The 24,196-nt window shown below is 42.8% G+C and overlaps 2 protein-coding genes across 5 annotated transcripts in view; both read right to left on the reverse strand.

Moving 5' to 3' along the window:
* Nucleotides 1–599, reverse strand: part of peak1 (pseudopodium-enriched atypical kinase 1) — a 109,701-nt gene extending 109,102 nt beyond the window's left edge. The window contains exon 1 of one of the 2 annotated variants that reach the window (XM_036147299.1): nucleotides 242–599. The gene's annotated coding sequence lies outside the window, so the exon portion shown is untranslated. The remainder of the gene's footprint in view (nucleotides 1–241) is intronic. The other variant, XM_036147298.1, reaches the window with a different exon arrangement.
* Nucleotides 600–11,162: 10,563 nt separating this feature from the next.
* hmg20a (high mobility group 20A) lies at nucleotides 11,163–23,819 on the reverse strand. Of its 3 annotated transcripts, none has more exons than XM_012868914.3 (9): nucleotides 23,690–23,819; nucleotides 20,170–20,238; nucleotides 19,828–20,037; nucleotides 18,527–18,659; nucleotides 17,575–17,612; nucleotides 14,760–14,835; nucleotides 14,436–14,651; nucleotides 11,733–11,865; nucleotides 11,163–11,596 (listed from the first exon to the last, which is right to left on the reverse strand). In XM_012868914.3, exons 2-9 carry the CDS (start codon nucleotides 20,233–20,235, stop codon nucleotides 11,593–11,595), a joined length of 876 nt encoding a protein of 291 aa, XP_012724368.2. In that variant the 5' UTR covers nucleotides 20,236–20,238; nucleotides 23,690–23,819; the 3' UTR covers nucleotides 11,163–11,592. The 3 variants fall into 3 exon arrangements, with proteins under 3 accessions (XP_012724368.2, XP_021175481.2, XP_036003201.1); XM_021319806.2 differs by lacking the exon at nucleotides 23,690–23,819 and adding an exon at nucleotides 23,539–23,671; XM_036147308.1 differs by lacking the exons at nucleotides 11,163–11,596; nucleotides 23,690–23,819 and adding an exon at nucleotides 23,539–23,671 and having other exon boundaries at nucleotides 11,729–11,865.
* Nucleotides 23,820–24,196: the final 377 nt, after the last annotated feature.

Here is a 24,196-nt window from a genome sequence, read left to right on the forward strand (position 1 = left end):
AGGGAGAGACTAAAAACTCGGCCGCTAGAAACTTCTCCTCCGCTGTCTTCACATCCCTGGAGGCTGGGAAAAGTTATATATATATATAAAAAAAAGCCCGGACACTAGGAGCCGACGTTTTAAACCCGGAGCCGCTCGCTTTTCTCGGCTTTCCCTCAGCTGTACAAACTAGAGGAAAAAAACTGGCGACACTTTGAATGAGAGAGAAGGAAGCCCGACCGGCGGGCTAACTTTTCCTTACCTCCCCGAACGTCTCCTCGTCGACACCGCTCCCACTTCTTGGCAATAATAACTCCGGGTCCTGACAAGCCTTTTTTTTTCCCCCCCTCGACTGGACCAACCCTTGCTCCCCCTTTAAAAAAAACAACAACAACCCCCGGAGTGAGTAGCAGAAGTCCAGTTAGAGGCTGTGGTTTTTTTTCGGACACCGCTCCGCTCGGCGTGGCTCCTGCAACAGCGCGAGCCGCTGCAGTTATTTTTCCTTTTCTTTTCCCGTCGAGCTGATGCGGGCGCGCGCGCGCCGCGGAGGGACTGGGCTGGCCAGCAGGAGGCGTGCACGCGCAGTCCAGGAGTGACGCCGAACCGACTGTGAAATCCAAAATGTGAGCGAGGAGCACGTCCTGAACTCCGTGTTGTAAACGCGAGTGTGTGCTTCTTCCCGCTGCCCTGCTACAAGTAGCGGTTTATCTTACATGAGGCCTTTGGTCCAGGGTGCCATCATGTGAGGGGCGGCACAACCAGGGGGAAGTCAGGTATATTGGGACATCAGGTGATGATAGGGGGACATCAGTCATCCCAACCCTCACAATCTGGGAAAAACAAAGATTTATCTCCCCCAGTAAAAAAGATACATATATTTAAATAATTTTTAAAAATGAAATCTGCCATTCCTGCTATTGACTGGTAACCTGACCTTGCATCAACAACAGTGAGCTTTGATAAAACATGTTTATTTTACAAGTCTAAAAGAAATGTAGGCTACATGTAGTGGCTGCAACTCTGAAACGAACAAATTAGAAGTGGTGTTTGCATGTGGAAAGAACAGCTTTAAAGGACGTTTATAAGAAGTACAAACAAAACAACGGCTTCACCTGAATACCTGTTTTGGGTAAGGACTCTTTTCTTTAGCCAAAGCGGAAGTGCGTCAGCGGAAATACTGTCCGAATGGTGCAGTAACTAAGGAAGGAGGTAGGAAAAGGAGGCTGTATGCTTCCTCTCACGGCTAACTTAGCATAGGAACCTTGCAATGTCCCTTATCGGTGCAAAAGAGCTATAAGGAATCCCACAATTCTTTGCGTGACATGATGTATAAGCACAGCCCACCTCATAGAAATTAACGAAAATAGCCCGAGAGAAGAGAACGCTCACTTTGTAGTAAATTTTTAGAAGGCTGTAGGGCCAGATTTGACTAGAATCATCCATGTGCGTTTCCGTCACATAATGATTTCGGAGTTAAAGGCTGTCCGAAATCGGCACAGCAGTCCGAAGCTCCTTTCTTACCTACAATAGAGTTCTTAATGTTGACCCCATGAAAGGTCAAGGAGCAGGAGCTAGGAGCTATAATTAGATGTTTTTGGATGGAGCCAACAGCTTACCTGGCCGTTCCCATACTGGAATCCTAACCTTTATTAATTAAAAAAAAACTATATTACTTTGGAATCCCAACTTCTGTATTTACCGAAATGCTTTTTCTTGTTTTACCCCATTCCTAGCTCCTATTTTCATTTTCCAAGGCAAATGGGAGGCACCGTTATACTGTGCCCCCTCTCCTCCCACCACCAACACCACCATTGTTGTTACAGTGGTTTGGTCTATTGTACCAGCAGCTAATACCTGAAACCAGACAGAGCAGTGCCACCTGGGGAGCCGAGGAGCACAAATAACTGACCTCCAGTGAGCAGCTGCTTTTTAAAAAAAGAAAAAAAAAAGCTATGTTGTGCATTATATCCACTTCCACTTCTCCATAGAATGAAACACGTGAACATTTTTAATGGCAGACTGGTTTTTTAAAATGCAGGACGGAGGGAGGGGCCTGGCACTGCCATCTGCGAAATTTGCCAGTTGTCATTCATATGCTAATAATTACCCTCTGGTGAAACGTGACTTTTTCAAGTGGCAAATTGTAACATATCACTAATAACACAATTATTACACATATTAGGCCATGCCATTTCAGCCAAGTTAATTACCAATTATTCAATTATTATTAATTCTCTTTTCCGATATTGATCATATCCATCGCTACATCTGGTATTACGTTTCAGTGTTCCCTTGAAAATCGTACTTGGGACAACTGAACTTTATTCATTTAGAAGTTGTTTTTTTTTCAGATTCACTAGAATTAATCTAATTATGAACTCCAGGAACCTGAATGCTGAAACTCAATCAAAAAGAGCACTTTTTCCTCTAACAAATTTGTTTGCTTTTTACTTGAATTGAACAGGGTCTGTGTCCCATTATATCTGCTGAAAGCTTTTCAGCTGAAGAGTTAAAGTTAGCATAATTTATTATAATGATAATTATACATCACAAAAACCTGCCGTTTTAACAGGGTTGCAGGGTAAACTCTTTAGAAATAACTTTGCACCTAAAACTGAACCCTGGGGAACGCCACCCAGCAATGTCCAAGCATGCTGAATTTACATTGAGAGTGAGTTATAACTAGCTAGAGCTTAAGTTCATTAGACCTATCTCATTTAGCTATCTATGGCACAAGGAATTATTGCAGTTGTCTGTATGTGTCAATAGAAACACGTCGCTTTGATGTTACTCTTTAACTCATTGTGGCATTTACACAACCCAGTCAACCCTCTCTTAGAGTTAAGTTTTTCTCACAGAAAGTTATTGGAGGCTCACTTCAAAGGAAAATGGGATGTTATGCAATCTAATTTATTCAAACCCTTGTTTGTTTGGAGGGGAAAACGCACTCAATCAGCAGGGAGGAAGCATATGCACAGTGCAAAGCCACAGTGAGAGTGTGTCTGTGATGCTTATTAAAAGGCATTGAGCGCAGCCCTACTGACATAATGTATTTGGTGAGGGATAATGACCACTGGAGAAAGGAAATCTCTTTCTCCGGCTGCCCCGAGGTTCTGCAAGAAATGCCGTGCTCTGAATTAATCAATAAAAAAAAAAAATTAAAAAAACTCAGAACTCTTAAAGTAGCAACAAAGCTTCTTTTGAGTCTTATCGTTTGATTTAAAGTGTTGTCCCATTATTTGGAAGACGTTAAAACGTAAATCTTTACAGAAAAGTGACAGCGGTTCGACGTAAAAGCTGGAACCGTCGCTCGTGGAGGTTCTTCTGAAGGACAGAAACTGTCAGATGTGACAACGTGTTTGTCTGGATAAAGCTTTTTTTTTTTTTTTTTCATCCTGCGCTCCAAGAAAGCATTCTGTGAGAGGAACCTGAACCCATCACACCCTGAGACGAGGAGGAGGCGAAAAGAGTCGAGTTGTCTTTTTCTTTTCTACATTCCAGGCATTGTTTACCCCCTTCTTGCTGCCCAGCGTCGAGGCCTAGGATTTTCCAAAGGTGGGGGTATGAATAGATGAGGAAAGAGGAAAGAAGGATGACTATGTATTTTCTTTTCTTTTTTTTTTTTTTCTTTTTTTTTTTTTTGCTAGGCCCAGATCATTTCAGTTCTTCCTCAGCTGAAAACATATGAAATGGGTTGGGGTGGTCACATACAATGCAAACAGATCCATACCCGTAAAACATTTTCACATTTTGTGATGTTACAGCCACAGCATTCAATATATCTAATTGGTAATTATTATTTAATAACTAAAAATAGTGCACAATTGTTAAGAGGACACGGAAGAGATATGTGTACATTTTTATATTTCTAGAAATAAAAATGAGCAAAGTGTGTAATCAAAAAGAAACAAAAAACAGTGCAATTGACTGCCCTCCATAAGTCAGAGCAAGGAGAGCATTAATCAGAAAAGCAACCAAGAAGCTCATGTTAACTCTGGAGGAGCTGCAGGGAGCCACAACTCAGTGTCAGGACAACCTTTATTCGTGCGCTGCACCAACCCAGTCTCTTTTAAAGGCTGGCAATAAGAAAGTCATAAGAATCCCACAGTTGTTGCTCTGCTCAGATGAGACCAAAGCTGAACTTTCTGGCCCGCGTGCAAAACACTGTATGTGTGGTGAAAAACCAACACCGCAACACCATCCTGAACGCATCCTCCACCATGATGCATGACGATGACAGCATTAGGCTGTGGGATGCTTCAGCAGGGTGAGGAAAGCTGGTCAGAGCTGATGGCAAGGTGGATGGAAGTAAATGGAGTTAAAAGAAGAAAGAAGAAAGACGAAGAAAGCCTGTTTGAGGCTGCAAAAAAAAAAAAAAAAAAATTGCAAAAAAGAAAAAGTTAAAGAATGGAAAAACTTGATAGACTTTCAGCTGTAGTTACTCCCTAAGGGTTATAAGAAGTGTTGACTTTTGGGAGGCTGAATAGGAATGCATGGCTTTTGTTCCTGTTTTCACAGTAACGTGCTAATTTGTGTTGGCCTTTCACGTGCAATCCAGATAAAGTCCACTGAAGTGTGTGGGTGCAACCTGACAAAACGTAAAAAAGGTCAGGGAGTATGAATTGGACATTCGACCCCTGTGAAAAGCTACCGTTGCCACGGCAGCTCGCCATCATTAACTCTATAAATTCTTATTCAAGACCAGACTATCCCCAGTGAATATCCTAAACGCTCATTCGCGGCTGTTGCCCGTTACAGATGATAAAAGCATTCCCACAAACGTGCCGACCGGATTAGGCCCGACTCCCTGCGGCCCATGGGATTGCAGGAGGGGGAATCCATTCAGGACACTGATACCTTGCTAGTTCAGCACATGACACGCTGACTCACCCTCTCTCTCTCCTCTGAGTCACTGCCTCCCTCCTCTGGTCCAGGACTCGCTGCTGGAGCTGGAGCTGGCTCCTCTGTCCTCACGTCAACCCTGCTGCGCTCCGCGGGCAGGAGGCCGGCCAACAATGCAGACGAGCGCCCGCGGAGGAGTCGCCGGAGGTGTTCGTGTTCCACTGAGTGTCTCTTTGTGCAGACACAAGACCGGGGGTGTGTTGATTTGTAGAAAAAAGAGGATCAGAGGAGCAGTGGTGGCTCTCGCGTAGATCCCCTTTCCCCACGGTCGCCGTATGGAGAGCATTCGTAGCAGCCGGCTGTCAGGATTTGTGATTTTCATCTATATGTTTTCTCAGTGTCTGTCCGTTTCTTTCTCTTACTCTGTCCTTTGTGTTCCTTTTCCCTTCCTCCTCTGTCATGTTTGGCACCAGTTTGTACATAATACCTTAACAGCAATAAAATAAATCATCAAGGGCTGGGCGTGAAGGGAGGATTTGCAGGTATAAAGCCTCCTTTGGTAAAGCAGATGTTTGGCATGAGTACAGCAGCTAGAGGTCCATTCTGCTCACCATGAAGCTGGACATGAAGGGGGAAATGGAAAAAAAAAATAAAACAGCAAAAAGACTGGGGAGTGTTGATTTTGTTGACCAGAAAAAGAGATGAGAGGAGCAGTGGCGGTTCTTGTATGGATCCTTTCGCTACACAATACACAGTTGTGTATTTCACGACTATGAAGCAAAGCAAAATGGTATTTTAACATTTTAAAAAACACTTTAAAAAAAAATTTACTCTCCATTTAAGTTTTGTGAAATAGGTTTCCCTGATCCAAACGGCTTTAAAAATGATCTCCAATCAGCATTAAATAAGTCAGTCACCATTTTGATAGTAGATACAGAGATATAGCACGGAAATATTCTTTATTGTCCCACAGTGGGGAATATTAGGTGGACCGGCAGCAAAAGGAAAGGCTGGGGAATCATACAGATATACACACGAAGGTAGAACATCTAAAAAAAAAAGAATAAGAGACTGAGCAGTGAGGGGAAAATGATGCCGAAAAAGTGATGAAAATTATGAATCTCAAATCTTGTTTTCGGTTCTTCACTGAATGATACAGCTCCTATCTGAGTAGTCCAGACCAAGGGTTAGTATGCACAATCAAGAGTCACTTCTATCTTTGTTCTCTTTCATATATATATATATATATATATATATATATATATATATATATATATATATATATATATATATATATATATACTTTTTTATTTTAGTTATTTGAAAAAAATCCAAACTTTTATGGGAAGACAGACTTTCTTTTTAATAAAACATTCCAAATCTATGAAAGTGGATTGAGAACGTGTCGTTTTCTGCCTAATGCCAAACAGCTGAACAAAGAAAAATTCCTTGTATCATTACTGTCATTTTGCCGTGGAAATTCTATACAGATGTAACATGAAACAACTCAGATGAAATACTAGATCTGGCCTTTTTTTAATTTTTTTATTACTGTAACATTTACAAACCTTGCTCCTATAGTTTGGCCAAAGTAACGAAGAGCCAACGTGAAGGGCCAAAAGAGCCGCAGGTTGTTGATCGCGTCCGGAAAAGTTTTGAGCTTATCCTCCAACCGTGCAACGAATAGGGACGCATTACCAGTTGACTGGAGATGACAATAAGCGATACAATTCATGTTTGCTGCAAATCCAACATTATTTGATGTTTTTAAAGAGAGCTTGTGCCGCTCTCCCCGGCACACAGCGCCCTGAGCTGTGAGCCATATGGCCCCTATTAAAAACCACAGCTGAGGAGGAGGGACCTCAAGGAGATATGCTGTCTCTCTCCTCCAGCTACTCCGTCCCGCATGAAGAATTCTGGCGTTCACCTGGAAAAGAGAGGATAACTGCACCACAAAGCAGACGCCCTGAAACATCACCATGCTCTACTGTTTTTACGTGGCACTTTCACAGCTTTTGGGCAACATCAAAGCAACACCAAATAGACAAAAAAAAAAAAACACTGCAGTTAAGCTCATTATCCAAATGAGCTCCGAGACCCGCTGCACACGGCGAGCAGGGCCCGTGTGAATGATGACACCGTAAAGGAAAAGGTAAACAAACTTCAACAGGCCAGAGGCAGATTCCCAGGGGGGACGCTCTTTACTTCCCAAATTTCATCCAGCATCCAGAAAGCTCCCTTGCATTCTTCAGCCATTGCTCCAGGGACCACGTTAAGCCGGCATGAACTTTTGGGAAGATTTCCACGGCTCCAGGAAGATTGGCCATGGTTGGATGGGGCTGGATATCTCATCAGGGATCTCATAAAAGAGCCGGATGACATTCCCGGGAAGGGAGACAAACGTTTGGATGAACGGGTATTTATGATGAACTTAGTTTACTTTAGTGACCCATGATGTTTCTTTTTTCCTCTTAGACCCAGGTCAATGCTATTATTTCTCTAACCAGAACATTTTGCATTGTTTGGCCCTGATTCCAGCCTCAGCGAGAGGCGGGTTTTAAAATGTTCACAGCTTGCAGATACATTGGAGCTCACCTTGAACAGATTCCTGCTAATAAACGGTCCCAGTAACTCATTTCTGTTGTTGGACCAGGTTTATAACTCTGCTTTGCTGTGGTTTATTGCAAATGGTTACAGTGCCTTGCAAAAGTAGCCACACCCTCTGAGTTCTTTTCACGTTTTGGCACATCACCATCGCTAGGTTCAATGCATTTTACTGAGATTTTATGTGATACACCAACACAGTGGTGCATAGTTGTGAAATAGAAGTATCATTTTCAAATAGTTGAACAAATTGAATTCTGAAATGTGTGCCATGTGTTTGTATTCAGTCCCCTTGAGTCGATGATTTGCAGAATTTTTACCTTTTGCTGCGGTAACAGCTGCAGGTCTTTAGGGTACGTCTCTACAAGCTTTCCACGTCTACCTATAAACATTCACAGGTGCTTAGTTGAAAGTCTTTCTGACATCTTTAACAACATTCTGTATCAGGACAGCCATCATAGATACTGAACTTGAGGTTGCTGGGAAACTCCACCTTCAGGGTCCATTGATGTTGTTTTTCTCCAACTGGGGTCCCCAGCACAAAGGGAACACACCAATAGCTCCAGCCATCTTCCAATCAACTCTCACCAGCTTCCCTGTCCTTGCTAAGGGAAAGTAACATGAATCTGCCACCACCATGTTTTACAGCAAGCACGATGTGCAGTGACTTTTTATGCCTTTTTTTCAACAAGAGCTTTCTTCTGTAACACTTTTCCATTAAAAATCTGATTTATGGAGTGCCCAACTAAAAGGTGTTCAATCGACAGATCCCCCCCCCCCCCCCCCCCCCCCCCCCTCCACCTGAGCTGTGGATCAGTCCAACTCCTCCAGAGTTACAATGAGCCCTCTGGCTGCCTGTCAGTTTAGATGGGCAACCGTGTTTTGGTGGGTTTGGATTTGCTGTGCCATAACTCTTTCCTGTTTCAAGACATACAAAGCTTTGGCTATTTTCTAACGACCAAATCCTGCTTTAAAGCTGTCCAGAACTGTATTCCTGACCAGCCGGGATGACTGTGGTTCAGCTCAGTGGGTAGAGTAGCTACTGCGTTGCAGTCAGAACGTTGTGAGTTTGATTGTCACACATCGATGTGGGCCAAGTTGCCTACCAATCTGCGTTTCGGTGTATGAATGTGTTTCCGTTAGGGATGTGAGTGTTTAGCATATACTAGAAAATCGCAATATATTCAGTTCATTAACTTGCGTGATGTCTTCTGGGTCTGCAAGGTGCTGCTTGATCTCTAATAACACATATTCCTGTATTTTTACTAAGATTAAATGTCATAACGTTAGAAACTGATAACTAACTGGTTTCTGAAGTCCGTTGTTTTCACTTGATTCTATTTAAGGGACTCGGTAAAAGTGGCTGAATAACAACGCACTCAGCTTCCAGATAGTTATTTGTGAAACAGCTTGAAAACAATTTTTCTGTTTTCCCTTTCACTTCAGAGCCCTTCTTTGTGCTGGTCTATCACATAAAAACCTGATGAAATCCGCTGAACTTTGTACTTATTGTGACTAAATCTGGAAAAGTTCATAAAGTACAAATAACTCATTGCTGCATAGATCCCTCGTACTGTATATTACCTGCCGATTAGGTCAGCCGTTTAACATCTCTAATCCATCAGCATGACGTTGCATTTTATACTGAGCAACGCTGCACACTCTCTCCTGTCTCTAATGCCATGCATGATGTGTGGAACCTGCAGCTGGATTGATGACAGTTTCAGGACAAACGTGCCATCCCTCGGTTTAGACGCACACGACATCCACTGGTGTCGGCACTAAGGCTCCCAGCTGTTTTTTTTTAGGACTTGTAAGCAAACAGCAGGACACTTTGAATGTACACAAGCACGCAGCGATCCCATCATAATACACATTAATCATGCGCGCGTAATACACTGGTACACTTAATGACAATAAAACCCTCAAGCGATATAATTTGATGAGCTCCAAGAGTGGCACGTGTTAGGGACGTCATAATGGCAGGAAGCTGTCAAAGTCCTCTGCCCGCTACCTCATCATAAGCAAAGATAAGAAAGTAAAGTCCACACACACACACACACAGTCAATATCCCATTTATCAGCTGTGAAGTATTTCCACATAAACAGAAAGCTCTTCTCAGAGTGAAATTCAACAGGCGTTAGTGAATGGAAAGGCCTAATTTAAAGCCACCCCCTTGATTCACACTAAACTTTACAGGCTTCTGTTGGTGACATTTATATCACGGTTTAAAGCTTTTCTTTTGAACAGATCGAGGTCCAGCTTCTTTCGAATTACTGCAGAGCTGCTTAATTTGGCTGAATAAACTGGAAGTAAATAAGATTAGGCAAATTAGCACCGACAAGCCACAGCAGATTTACGGACATAGTTCAAAGACTGGAAGCCTTTGGCTTTACACAGCCGGTGAGTTCTTAAACTCTCTAGAAACTACCTTTTTCATATAAAGAATCTGGTTTTGGAAACTTCAAAACCTACTCCTTACCTTTATGAAACTAAGTAGCAGTAGCATATTTATTAGCAGTTTACACTATTATATCAGATTAAAAGGAACGCCATTTTGTACATTGGGCCTTCACCAAAGTATAAATCAAAGCTCAAATTTAGTCTAAAAATTTTGTCTAAGAGTTTAAAAAGTGTAATAATATACATAAGACTAGTACACATTGTATGGCTTAAAATGGTTTCTACACTAGACTCAATATTAAGACACTTTAAAGCTGAAATAGTTTTGGTACAAAGAAAAATAACCTTTTTTAAAAACATTTTTTACAACGTATTTAATTACGGACATTGTTTCATGTTTACCCTTTTTCAATAATGTTAGAACTTAGCAAATTTCGTTCTTTGGAATGTGACTCAAGAGCTTTTACCCGTAGACTCCCAAACTTCAACGTCTACAGCAGGGATCACCAACATGGCGCCCACAGGCACCAGGGTAGCCCCCAAGGACCATATGTGAACCCCTCAAGCCTGTTCAAGAAACAGCACAACCCTCCAGTGAGCTGCATTTAAAATGCTATTTTATTCACTTTCTCTTCCCTTTCAATCATACTTGCATTTACACAGATTTAAAAATGACAAAAGCATTTAAAACATATTTATATTACGTAAAGTTAAGGTGAGCTTGGACTCTTGCAGTTCATAGGTCAGTATGATGAAGCAGCTCTCGGTTTCAAAAAGGTTGGTGATCCCTGATCTACAGTTTAGACTTTAGAGCGGCTCTGCATCGAGGCGCTGCATCATGGAGCTTGTAGTTCTGTCACAGCTTAATAGACCAGAACTACGAATGACTGAAAAATATGAACGCAGCAAGCAGATTACTAAAGAAACCAAAAAAAAAACAAAAAACTGTAGAATAAATAGGCCAGGTAATGACCATAAAAGCATGTAAAACTTAATTAGACTTTAAGAAGGGAAAGTACAGGCATATTTAAGACATTTTGTATGTAGCAGAAACTCAAACAAATGTTGGATCAGGGAATGAACATGACTTAAAGATAAATGTGTATAATTTTAAGGAACAGAGCTTGAACACATCTGCTTTGCCACCATAAACGGAGACCTGTTTCTGAGCTAGGTTTTGAGTTTTTAATAAATGTACGAGATCACCAAAGAATGCAGCCCGACTGTGACGGAGAAAACTGCCAACCCATGTAATCCAGCGGCACATTCTGTATCTCAGGGTGAACATTTTGGTATTACCGTCACGAGGCTGTCTGAACGGACTTAAAACACAGACCATGGAAACATTTTTATTGAAAATACAAACACTTCTCACAACGGGCAAACAATGGCACAAGTGCTTTCTTCCTGAACAGACTCTAAGAGGACAACAGACATGTCAGCAACATTTCTTGGTTATGGTTTAATACAAAACACAGAGAGGATGATAGCGATGGCTCTGTTGTGGAAGCAGCTGCTAGAAAGGAGCAGTGAGGACGGCGCAGGAGACACGGCAGAAAAAAAAAACCCTTTATGCCCAGCTTAGGAGATCACTACAGCTCTATCAATCAGGTGGAAAAAAATAAATAAATAGAAGACGCTACATCACATTCACTGATATGATCATAGCAGAGTTCTGGACATTTTTAACTCAACTGGGACGAAGAGTTGATGAAAATCCTGCAGAAAATCCTGATCCATCGAATCAGCCGAGCTTGATCCAATTATCTGCTCCAAACAGCAGCAAAAGACAAAAGATCCCGAATTAACAGAGAGTTTGTAAAATAAAAAAATAAAAAAGCAGTACTGGATCAACTGTATACTAAATGAATTCACCTTCAGACTGAGTAAATCGAGTTCCTACCTGTCCAGGCGGCTGACTACGTCTCTCACTGTGTTGACGAGGGTCTCGTGCTCCTGGGGGCTCCCCACGATGATGCTGTGGAGCTTCTTCATGTAAGCGTCGATGGTGTCGAGGGTCGGGGTTTCTCCGCTGCCTGAGGACACAGAACACGGGCCTTCAGCGTTTCTCACACAGACTCGTTGGTCCATGTCGGTTCTTGGGAAGGCCGGGATTTCAGCAGCTGCCACAACGTTTAGGCTGAGGTGGCTTCCAGACGTCGCCAAGGCAACTCTGTCGCCGCTGATCACATCAAAACCACAAACTCTTTGAGCCAAGACAAAGTAAAGTTTTGTTTGTTTGTTTGTTTTTACAAAAATAAAAATCCTGAAAATTGCAGCATGCATTGACTTTGTAGAACCACGCTTAGCTCCAATTTCAGCATCAAGACGTTTGGGGTGTGTTCTTACTCCCCACTAGTTTTGCACACCTAGAGAGTGAAGGTTTTAGACTTTATTGTCCCCATAGGGGAAATTTGTCTTGGACTACATGTGCTAAAAAGATCAAATAAAATACTACAAAACTGCCCCCATAAAATACAATAAATAAAGATAAAATACACACATTACACCACATTAAGTGCAGAAACAAAAACATGGACTGCACAATAAAAACACCAAAAATACACCAGACTGCATATATACCGACACAGCAAGCCAAATGATCAAAGCAGCCTTCATAAATCCACACGTTTTGCTCATTTATCTTTGCAGAGCAGAGTCAGAGAAATGCTGTCTGGGCCTTTTTACCAAAATGGTAGCTTGTTGAATTTTCTGTCTGCTCACCTATAGACTATCCAGTCTAAATCCATGAACAAAGTAGTCTGATTGTTGTGTAAATCCGTGCAGATCCATACATAAAATGCTTTGTTTTATAGAAAGAAACTTTTTCATGTCGACTGTTTTCTACTTTCTTGGTCTAGACATGTTTTTGTCTTTTCTCAGCGGGCTGAACACGCCCGATCTAAACTGGTCCATTGTAGATCGGGTTGTTTAGAGTCCAACGTCGCCTCCAGTCCTTTCAATCCTCCAGCAGGTTTTCTTCCAGGACTACATCCCGGCAGCACGATGCTGCCGTAAATTCAGTTCTCATCTTATCTGATCAGAGCACCTTCCTCCACATGTGTGGTCGGTCCTCTACTATAAACAGCAGGGCCTGTTTTTGCCATAAAGGTCACTGGAGTGCACGATTACTAGTTTTCTTCCAGAGATAGCGAGTTTTAAAACAAAGCTTTATTTTTCTTCTCTTTCATAATTATGAGCTACATCGTGTCGGTCTATGACATGAAATCCAAGACAAACAGACAGTCGATTGTAGTTTCACTCTGACACAATGTGAAAATGATCAAGTGGTTTAGAGTCGTACTGCACGGCGCTCCATTACAAGTTGCAGAGTGACCAGGAGGTATTTGTTACTGCCGATGTCTGAATTCTCCACTTTAACTCTCAGATTCTCTTTCTAAATGCACCGTATTCAGAACCACCCTGTCCAGAGCGATGCTCAGGTCCATTCCAGACATTCATCACCTCCAGGCTGCACCGCTACGATGGCTGTTTTTGTGAAGTCTCTGGACACGTCGTTGTTCAGCCGATCCCCAACTCTGCAGCCAGTTAACAGCCAGGCAGAAAACACGGGGAGAATACAAAACCCTCTCCATCCCATAAAAAGCTCTTAATGAGCTGTTTTTGATCCTGTAACATTACAAATGCTCGTTCTCAAAGCGCGGCCTCACTTCGCCGTCTTCAGGACTTCTGCATCAGGAGCTCTTCTGACAGGCTTAGCTGTCAGAAGAGCTCATGTTGGATCCCCATCTACACTGTATTTACGCAGACTTTCAGCCCCTTAATGTTACTTAGAATTACTTAGAATTGTGCTTCTAGTACTTAAAAGCACCCGTTGTTTCCATTCTGATTGAAAAAGCTAAATAAAAGTGATTTATGTGACTGCAGGCTCTTTTTATAAAAGCCAATCAAGTGTGGCTTACTGTTACAGAAAGGATTCCCACACACACACACACACACATATGAAGAGTTTGCTAATTAAGACGCCACAATCAAAGTGGAAAAGTGAAGGCAAATCTGCTCTTTGTAGAGTCAGAAGCACACAGGGTCTATGCCGACCCACTTGAATTTAACCGCTTCTCAACAAAAAGCTAAATATCATCCCAGAGGCTGCTAACCTGACGTGTTGTAATCACCTTTCATGACTGAACTCCTATGCAATCATTTCTGGGCCTATCAGGTCCATTTCTGGTGTTTTTACCCAATCTGCAGCTCTGTTTTCAGGAAACAAAGTTTAAATATGTGAGGGAACAAAATGTTCTACACACCTACGCCGTGTAGAACATTCCTGACACAAATATGCAGGTTTGTCTGTAGAAAACTATGTGTTTGGTGGATGAGATGCTGTAGTTTGAGACAAACTAAACAAACAGTCCAGTTGTTTTGTTTTTTAACTTTTTTGGAATGACAATGACCTGGATGACTGAGAATCTTCACCAGCACTGACTTTAAGAACATTATCAACAGAATTTCTCCCACATGTATCTTGAATACTTTACCCTGAAATTTATAATCATAACATTACAAAACGTGGACGAAACACTTTGCAGGGGCGCGTAACTCACACTGGGAGCCCCCCCCTCCCCCCTCGGAGACGATGCTTCACCTGGCAGAGGCACCGATGAGAAGCTGGAGGTGAGTGCCTGGCGCAGCGTTTCCAGGTGCTGGTGCAGGAGCCCGTTGCGTTCCCGCTCTTGGATCACGTCGCCCTCCAGCCGCTCCACGGCGCCGCGCATGCTCTCCACGTGCTTCTGCAGGGCCGCGTTACGCTCCTCGTACTCCATGTTGGTCTTGCGCAGCTGCCGCATCTCGGCCTCTCGCGCTGACGGGGAAAGGCAGAGCGGCACAACGCGGAAGTCAGCTTCTCCTCTAACTTTTGTCCGAGGGTTAAATCACGTCTCTGAGCACTGGCGGGCTGCCGGCTCTTTACCTTTGCTGTGGTTGAGAAACTCTTCTGTGAAGATTGGGATGTCGAACACAGTCCTGTCCTTTCCCTCCGCGTCCTTCTGTTTGTAGCCAAAGACATTAAGGGGGAGGAAGCAGATTAGCCAAACTGTGAGACACACTCATTTGTCTTACTGGGCTGTGGGTGGGCCCGTAATTGATTTCATATCTGGCCACCAGACGTATACAGCGATGCAACGGTACGAAACGCAGAGATGGAAGTAATCTCATCATCGCTGCGTCTGAGATATGAGGCTTTGAAATGCAATAAATCTGCACTAAAGACAGGCGTTACAACAGAAGCACAAGACGCAACAGAGCTTTCACTCCCTCCTCTGTAACAAAGCGCCATCCTTCTTCGTTTCCCAGCGTAACGACATCCGCGCCGAATCCCCGGCTTCTGGGAATCCAGGGGGGGAGGAAAACGCCGCCGTTCCCACCGAAACGCCCGTCCCAGTTAAGTCACCTTGGCCGTAGCCCTCCGCCGGGCTCTGAGGGGACTACGGAGAAAAGCCTCCTAATTACAGGCAGGAGTTAATAAAAGTGAATTTGCACGGTAAGTGGAAGCTAAGCGTCAGGATCATAAACGCAGCTCTAAAGAGGATTAACCCGGCTTCGGTCATGCGGCAACGAGCAGAAAACGCTCAGAGGCAGAGGAGGGCCGCCGGCGCTTACAGGTTCTCAGGGGAGGGGACGCCAAATAAAAAAACCCAAAAAACAGCAGCTCGTTCTTTCACCCTTATAATCAAGCTTTTGCTTGTTTTGTGTGAATAAGATGAAATAAAGCGTTGTTTTACTCGTTTAACCACGGATGACCTCTGACACACCCCGTCTTTAGCGATCTTCCTCAGTGGGACTCTCTCATCCCGAGGAAACGGGATGGCCTGTGTCGCAGGTTCTGGTTGGAGAAGCTGCCGAGCTTTACAGTAAACGGTACGTTCAAGGTCGGCACATGCAGAGCGAGGGATCTTTGGTCGTTCCTCTATGTCTGGAGACGATCCAAAGTCTGGGGATCCTCTCACGTTCACTCCTCTCTTCAGCTCAACCCACGAGGATTTAGTCTGAGCTGACATGAAACAGAGACCCAGTGATGGACCATTAAGTGATGGTCTGGCAGAGGCCGCCAGATGTTTGTTCAAATATTACGCGTATTCAACGGGTTTTCTGAGGCTTTGCACTTCAACGAAGCTCCCGCAGAAACAGGCCCACAGCATCACGGATCCGTCACCATGCTTAATGGACACCGTGAGGCAGCTTTCCCACACGTTCATCTTTTGCTTCACACCAAACCTGCCCACAGAGTTCTTCTCGCAAGTTTTTGTTAGAGGCTGCCAAGAAATGTTTTCAGCAGCGTTTGTCTGTAAGGGCACCACAGCTGAGTCTATCAACACGATGAGGCCCACTAGAAGGATTTATCAGTTCCACCATATAAATGAGCCGTCTGCAAGGCGACAAACACCAGACCGGACAGGCCGGCTACTAAATACATTTCAAAATACAACGGATACACCGTGATGCCGTGTCCATTTATCATCACCATATGACACGTTACACAACGGTATTAGTTATTTAGAAAAAACAAAGTTAAAAACGGAAAAGCAGAAGTTGTCCCCATGATTTACCAGCTCTCAGGACTAACTGGAAATGTCCCCCTCCCAGTTTGACTTGATTTCCTTTTTTTCCCTTCAACTAAAACACGTTCTACTGCGCAGTTAGCACATTTAGACTTTTACACACAATCATACATAAAGAAAGATCAACACCATGGTTATTTTATTATTTGTCAAGCTTACCCATCGTATATATTTAAAAGTCTGGTTAACAAAACAGCCTTCCGTTAAATATCTTAGTCACTTGTGATTTACTGATTTACTTCCAATTCCCTCTCTGTTTCATCAGCACCACGTCAGCCTGTGTCCTGATCTGTCTCCCCAGTGATCGTCAGCTGCAGTCTTGTTTCCTAATGACTGCTATTTTGTCCCCATCCTCCACTGATCCAACACGGTGTTCCCTTAGTTTCACAAAACTACCGTAGTCACAATGCCCGGCCAATAAGTGCATCTTATTTTATTTCTAAAGGACTATCTGACACGGAATACTTGGTTAAAAGTCCCTCCTCACTTCTTCAGAGGATCTTAGCAAAGAAAGAGGTCAGCCTGCTTCCTCTGGGTTTAGATCAGAGCTCCTGGATCCCCGAGAGGTTACAGCTATTTGATCATTAACTAAACTTACAGAGAGAATCTGAGTGGAGGAAAATGACAGCCTTGGTTCTAGTCATGTTGAGTGAAAGACCAAATATCTCTGGTCGGCCTTTAAGGGGCACCAAGACAGTCCTGGGGACTGAGCTCAATGGGGCAGAAATGCTAAAAAGTTTCACACTTTCAATTGATCTGCTTCTCTTTCATCCTTTGGAAAGCGGACTGAACCGCCTGCTTCTCCTTTGGGAAAATCTGGCTCAAAACAAGGAGAAAAAAAAAAAAAAGCATGAAGAAACCCTAATTCAGCCCTGCAGTCATAGGCGAAGCAGAACGGAGTAAAATAATTTCAGTTCTACTCTTTTTAGCTGATATTTTTGTGATCATGTCAAGAAAAATAAATGTAGCCCTAAGATATATTTTGTTTTTAAACACGCCAGACCCTTTAGATAAGATCTTTTCTCCTCCGTGACTTAATGGGTTCGTTTAACACATAAAATCCCAAAGTGAACTAAAAAAGCCCCCCCCCCCCAATGAAATATGATAGTTACCACTTATAAAAAGGCAATGTTGAGTGTTACTACCAGGCAGGAAAGACTTACTGACCTCATGAAGGGCCTCGCTGGCGACTTGGTGCCCAACATCTGGAGAGGAAGGAAAGAAGAAGAGAAGAGGACATGGCAGATGAGTCAGACTTTCTGGGGTGCAGTCTGTCGTCACCTCGTTATAAACTCAGGGAATGAAAGAAAACAGAAAACGTCAATAAAAACGTCTACACTTTATATCAGTCAGCTCTAATGAGGCAAGGCTTCAAGCTGAGTGGAAACCTTACTTGTTGCTTTCTTTCCCACCAGGCGGAGCCGCTTTTCATCAGCTGGCTGTTTTTTTTTTTTGAGGCCGCATGTAAAGTTTCAAGATAACGATTTGGCCAAATAAAGCAAAGAGTGTGTCATTAAAACCGCTTCACAGCTGTTTATCTATCTAGATATCTCTAGATAGAGATAGAGATAGAGAGAGATAACCATGTAAACTAGACTTTTAGTTCCCACTGGATGCCAAAAAAAAAACACATTCTTGGATCTGACTTCCCTTTAATAATGAAACACAGCCTAAAAAGGAGAACAGCATGACAACGTTTTCAGGAAAAAACGGCTGAAATGTTCCTATTTTTATATTTCCCGTATTTTAACCTGCACTGTTTTCGTCTTCTAACCACACACAGCATGGGTGTCTGTACAGATTGGGAGGTTTTTTTCCCGAACGCAACCCAAAGCTCCAATTGATCATCCAGTGACTGCATGCGTTGGGTAAAGGATTCACAGCAAAAAGAGAAACCACCCATTTCTGACAGCTTCCTCCACCACTCGCTCTTATTACTGATTCACGTTCGTGTGAGTCATCCTGTCTGGACAGGACTCCTCAGCAAACAATGACGGGTTTATCCAAACATCTTCAGACACGGGAAGTCGCTCACTCAAACGCCTTCCTACCAGGAAGTAGAGGAAAAAAAAGGGAAAGTCAGCATGCTGCCAAACGTCTTCCCCCGGCCACATCTCACCTCCCCTGTGCCTCTTGCCCTTCTGCTTCTCCTGGACCTTCCTGGTGAAATGCTTGTAGGCCTCGGTCTTCTGGTACTTCTCCAGCTCTCGCATGTAGCGCTCCTTATCGCGCTCCGCTTCGTCCAAATAGCGCTGCGGATGGAGACAAGACAGGAAGCTGAGATGAGCAGGGAGGATGTGGCTAAACGGGGAGGAAAAAAGGACATTTGGCTATAAAAAGATGCTGAAAAAGAGGATTGTGGGTAATTGTTACTCGTCAGGATTTGCTTCAGGAGACAAAAACTTTCCAGCAGAGAATGGACCCTTGGATAAAATGAATGAAAACAAAAATCCAACCCAGCATCGGGCTGGACCTCGTTTGCTTGAACGTTTCCCCTTTTTTACAGCAGAGACACAAACTCCCATTTATTTTGTTGGGATTTACGCACAAAATAACATAAAGCTAAGTTGGAAGGACGGGATCCATGGTTTACAAATGACTTTACCAATTAAAATCTGCCAGTCACCCTGAGCACATCATCCCCACAGTGGCACGTGGTGGTGGCAGCATCATCCTGAGGGGATGCTACCAGGGAACCGACGGGGAAGCTTGGTAGAATGAATGACCTCCATGAGGTTAATGCAGCTCAACATAATAAAAATGGAGGGAAATGGTTGACCATCCAGTTGGAAAACAAGCCGAGACATACTGCATACTGTTGGAATGGCCCAGTCAAAGTAGAGCCGGGGGTGGGGGGGAGATCAGCAGGTATTTTGTTGCCTAAGGTGGCAAAGGACCAGGGAGAGGATGAAAATAAATGGATGTTATTATACATACAACCGTTATATAGTTTAATTGATGATTAAAAAAAACCTTGTTGAGGAGAAAAAGACCAGATGAGTCATTTCTAAATTTATGTAGAATGTAAAAAAGAAAAGTTAGTGCAATTAAAGATAAAAGAGCAGGTAGGCATTTTCATTAAAACAGATAAAAAGGGCTGCTTGTATCATTAGTGCCACTTCTGTGCTGATATGTCATTAAAAAACCAGATCAGAACCACGTAGGAGGGTCTAAAGAGCCACTTGTTCTGGTCTCTGGTCTATGACATGAGTAATGTGAATGACTGGGGGCCTTAAGGGCCTGGGAATATTTAGCAGCTTCGTTTAGCCCCGTGTTCTGTCTCTGCTTCTGTCCGCTGGGACAGCCTTAAATGTTAGCCTGCTGCACGAGCTCGCTCCGGCAAAAACGCCACCGCTCAGACGTTTCTCTTCACGGCTGTGCGCTCAGAGCTCTGCGCCGTCTGACGACTTCTCGTCTGACCTGCTTCTCCTCCGGGGCCAGCTTGCTCCACTCATTGCCCAGCATCCTCGTAATCTCTGGGAAGGGCACGTCTGGACGCTCCGCCCGCAGCTGCTCCCGCCTGTCGTTCATGAAGCGAACGTAGCCCGTCAGGGGAGCTTTGGGCGCGTTGCTGTCCTTCATCGGCTTCTTCCTCTTCCTCCCTTTGGTCCAGCTGCCACGTCGAGGTTTCTGCAGAAACGGCAGCAAAAAAAAAAAAAACAGAGAGAGATGACCGGGAGGTGAAGGTAAGCACCTAGGACGAGTTTCCTCTGGAAACAGAAAGTGAAAAACACGCCGTTTGATACCAGGTAGCCCTCTTACCTCATCCCCATTTCTCTGGCTGTTGTTGTCGGTGTTGGCTGCAGGAGAGCCCGTCTGCTCATCCATCACCTTTAATGAACACAGGGGAGAAAAAGAAATAAACACAGACAAAAAAAACCCCCACATCAACGGATTTAATAAGTATTAATATAAGACCTGAAAAGGTCAACGCTTAGCTGGGGTGTTATCTGAAAGTAACCAGATGGGGCGCACACTGCTGCCTGAAATCGGGTCTAGTATTGAGACATGGACTTTTTGATAGATAGATAGATAGATAGATAGATAGATAGATAGATAGATAGATAGATAGATAGATAGATAGATAGATAGATATTATTGATTTGGGTTACAGACTCTGGCTGCTACATAGTCCAAACTATGTGTCACACTGCATTCACACATAACACTACTATAAAAATTCCATTATAAGACAATAAATAGATACATAAAGGAGCATGTTACATTATATTCACAATAAAAATTTGAAAGAAGAGAAAAAAAAAATAATAATGATGATAATAAATAAATAAACATGTATAAAAACCGTTCTTTAAAAATCTGTTTTAAGAGATACTGAAAAAAAATAAAAATAAATAAAAGAGCATGTGTCAGTTTAAATGTTGAATACTGTTGCCTATTCCACAATTTACTGCTTAATGCTATTTTGTCCTGTAAAACACACACACACACTGGACAGCAACGCCAGGAAATAGACTGCTCCTTTTGCAGCTGGATGTAGTTTTCATTAACTCCTCCCAGCCTTGGCTCAAGCCTACGGTCCCTGCTGGCTGGCCGTGTTTCCTCTAATAGAAATGTCTCGCTGCTATCAATCATTAATGAGCGAAAAGCGAAGGAAGCGAAACGCTCAAAGCCGTCACATTTTTACCGGGGCCCGTGTCGTGGTGGAGCCTGAAACTGAACAACGACGCAGTAAAACGACTAATTGGACCTCTGGTCGGACTCAAAGACAACTTGTGCCGGGGCGTGACGTCATTTTATTTACTCGATAATGATTGGCTGTTCGTGGCAAATGTCCCACACGAGAGACGTACTCAGGGGGGTAAATGGACAGTTTTTATGTCCCCATCCGGGCCAAACTAATCCGGTTCAGTTCTTGGTCTGAGAGTTGCTGAGCGTTACCAGACCCGACCGTCTTTTGTTTCGGGTCGGCCTGAAAGATGCCGGCGCTCAGCTGTGAGGACACAGAGCGGAGAAAGGAAAGAAGGAGAAGAAGAGAAAACGGGATCCCTCCTGAGAATGAACCCTGCAGACGTCCCGCGATATCAGTGCAGCACTGCCCTCTGCTGGGGCTCCGCCTACAAGCACAGAGTCACCGGTGCCAGGACAGGGACACAGCTGGGTTTGTCTGCATGTTGAGCGGGCGCATAGAACCCAGAACAACAAAAACGATGCATTAAATAAGCTTTGGTTTTGTGGTAGAATAAAAAACTAAACCAAAGGAATTATTTGTGGACCAAAGATGAAGCGTTAGCACAGAGCTAGTGTTGCCAACACTGTGAAAAATAAATAAGGGGCACCTCTTGGCCAGGCATTGTCTCCCACCCTACTTTACACAATGAATCTTTTTTTTCCCCTTTTCTTCTGTGTGTGAAATTATTTTTTAAACCTTTGCCTGGTCCCTTAATTTAATTAGACACACAGTTTTGTTTCTAAATGGTATTTTTAAAATACCATTAAAAAATACTCAGCTAGAGTTACTGCAGCTAGAAACCACCAGTCAGGCCTGAAGTCTGGGTGTAGCGATGGACTCGCACATGAACGTCCTGAACATAAAGACAATGACAAAGTTGGCCTTCTATCACCAAAAGACCGTTGAGAAGAACACGGAGAAGCAGCGTTCAGATCTTATGCTCCAACTAATCTGCAGCAAACTCCCAGAAAACGGCAAATAACGCTGAATTCCTTTGGATTGACATTAAAACCCGTTTGTGCATGAATCCAAAACACATCCACTGCCAAATGGTCAGTGTAAAAAAATCTAATGGACGATTTCGACAGAGCTTTACCTTACCAGATTATTTTTGACTCCATCCCTTCATATAAACAGGCCTATAGGACTTCTCCTCTTGTTGCTCAAACATTATACGAGGTACCTCCCATATCCATGGATATTAAAACCATTTGTAAGACTAAAATATTGATAAATATAAACCAAGGTGAAAGTCATAAATCCCACAAAGACAACGAAACAGGGACCTAAACTAGTTAAAATAGGGCGGGTTCTACAACTGCATAATAATAATAAATGCGTTTTGTGTGGCAAAATTCAAATAAGATAAGATAGACTTTATTAATCTCACAGTGGAGAAATTCACGTGTCACATCAGCTCAGTAATCAAAAGAAGGTGCCAAAAGGAGGAAAAGGTGCATGAGGTAGGTTCTATACAATGTAGAAATAATGTTTTTAAAGAAAATAAATAGAATAGAAAAGAAACAGTATCTATAGCAGTGAAAGTATCTGTTTCTAGACAGAGGGAAGGTGATGCTGGTTCTCAGAAAGGAAACTGAGTGAAAAGGACTTTTATGTTCCATAACGCCAGGTTCTCTATATGAACTATAAATGTATGTCACAAATAACAAACTTTAAATGTAGCATTTTTGTTTCAAGTAGTGTCAGTTTTAAAATACAAATAAAATAATATGTTAATACTTATAGATCTACATTCGAGAAGCCTAAATTCACATCAACCCTGTCTTCAGATTACTATAGAAAGGCGTTTACAACATATTTAAGAAATACATTTTGATTTAAAATACATATTTCCTTTAGCAAACAATCTGTTTAAATACTTTGAAATCATAAACACTTATATGTGATGGAATTTTTTTGAGACATATGCCCTAGAACAGCTTCATCTTTACAGGGATGATCTTGTTCCCCTTTGAGCTGGCGTATTCACAATCAATAAAATGACAATATGTGGTCAAGGTTTGGATACCCACCTCTAACAACACACCAGGGTGTCGGGCAAACAATTAAATGACGGTACAAACAGCTGTTAGCGGTTAGCAGTGCCTTATGCTAATGTGTCAACAGCTAGCTTTTATCAAATTTAACAGTTTTAATGAATAAACCAAAACATTTTTCCCCACAATATTTTGATGCCACTAATGATGAACCAATCAAACAGTTTGATTTTACATTGATAAAATCAATATAGTTGTAATAGCAAACCTAAATGCTGAGCTAATGGCTATCTTTGCACCTAGCTAGCTCAGTTAGCAAGATGCAGACGAGCACACGGGAACGGGAACCATAGTTTTATCCCTCTCTTAATTATGCCGGTAAACACACACGAACGGCACACTTTTCATACATTTAGCGATATGCATGCATTAAGGGCTGACCTTAGTGAAAGCGATCCGTGGCTGTAACAGGCAAATTTTCCTAACCAAAACAATACAGCAGCTACGCCATAGAAACCACGTAGGTAGAAAAGCTGTTGATTCATGCCTGGCTAATTCTATGTGTGCGGTGAAATAATGAGTCGCATTTTACCTCCGTTTAAATTACAACAGATACGAAATGTACTTCAGAGGAGCATCACAAAAGAATGAGAGCCACACAATGGGTACCATTTGCGCAACACCGAAAATCTTTTCTATGTGCTCTAGTTCTTTGGCTGCTCGTTGGCTTTCGTTTTTCCTCGTGGATATATTTTCCAAAGGCGTTGTCCACCTTTCTTTCTCTGCTGCCCCCTGGCGTTCACTTTGTTTCATGCAGAGCTGGAAACGCGAGCTTCCTTGGACTTTATTATTGTCATTTCAACACATATTAAGACACGAGGAGGAACAAAATGTGTTACTCTGGTCCCGGTGCAAGCCCAATACCAAAGTCAATGAAAAAGTATTAAAATTTAACAAAAATATCCAATGAGTGCAAAATAGGCCAGGTAGAATATACAATAGGAATAGGCTAATTAATTGTCTTATTTTGTTTCCCCCACCTGCACAAATACAACTAAATATAACAACCTGATTGTTGAAGAAAGTAATTTAATACCAG

Source organism: Fundulus heteroclitus, chromosome 2 (genome assembly GCF_011125445.2).
Source record: "Fundulus heteroclitus isolate FHET01 chromosome 2, MU-UCD_Fhet_4.1, whole genome shotgun sequence".
In the NCBI taxonomy this organism is placed as follows: domain Eukaryota; kingdom Metazoa; phylum Chordata; class Actinopteri; order Cyprinodontiformes; family Fundulidae; genus Fundulus; species Fundulus heteroclitus.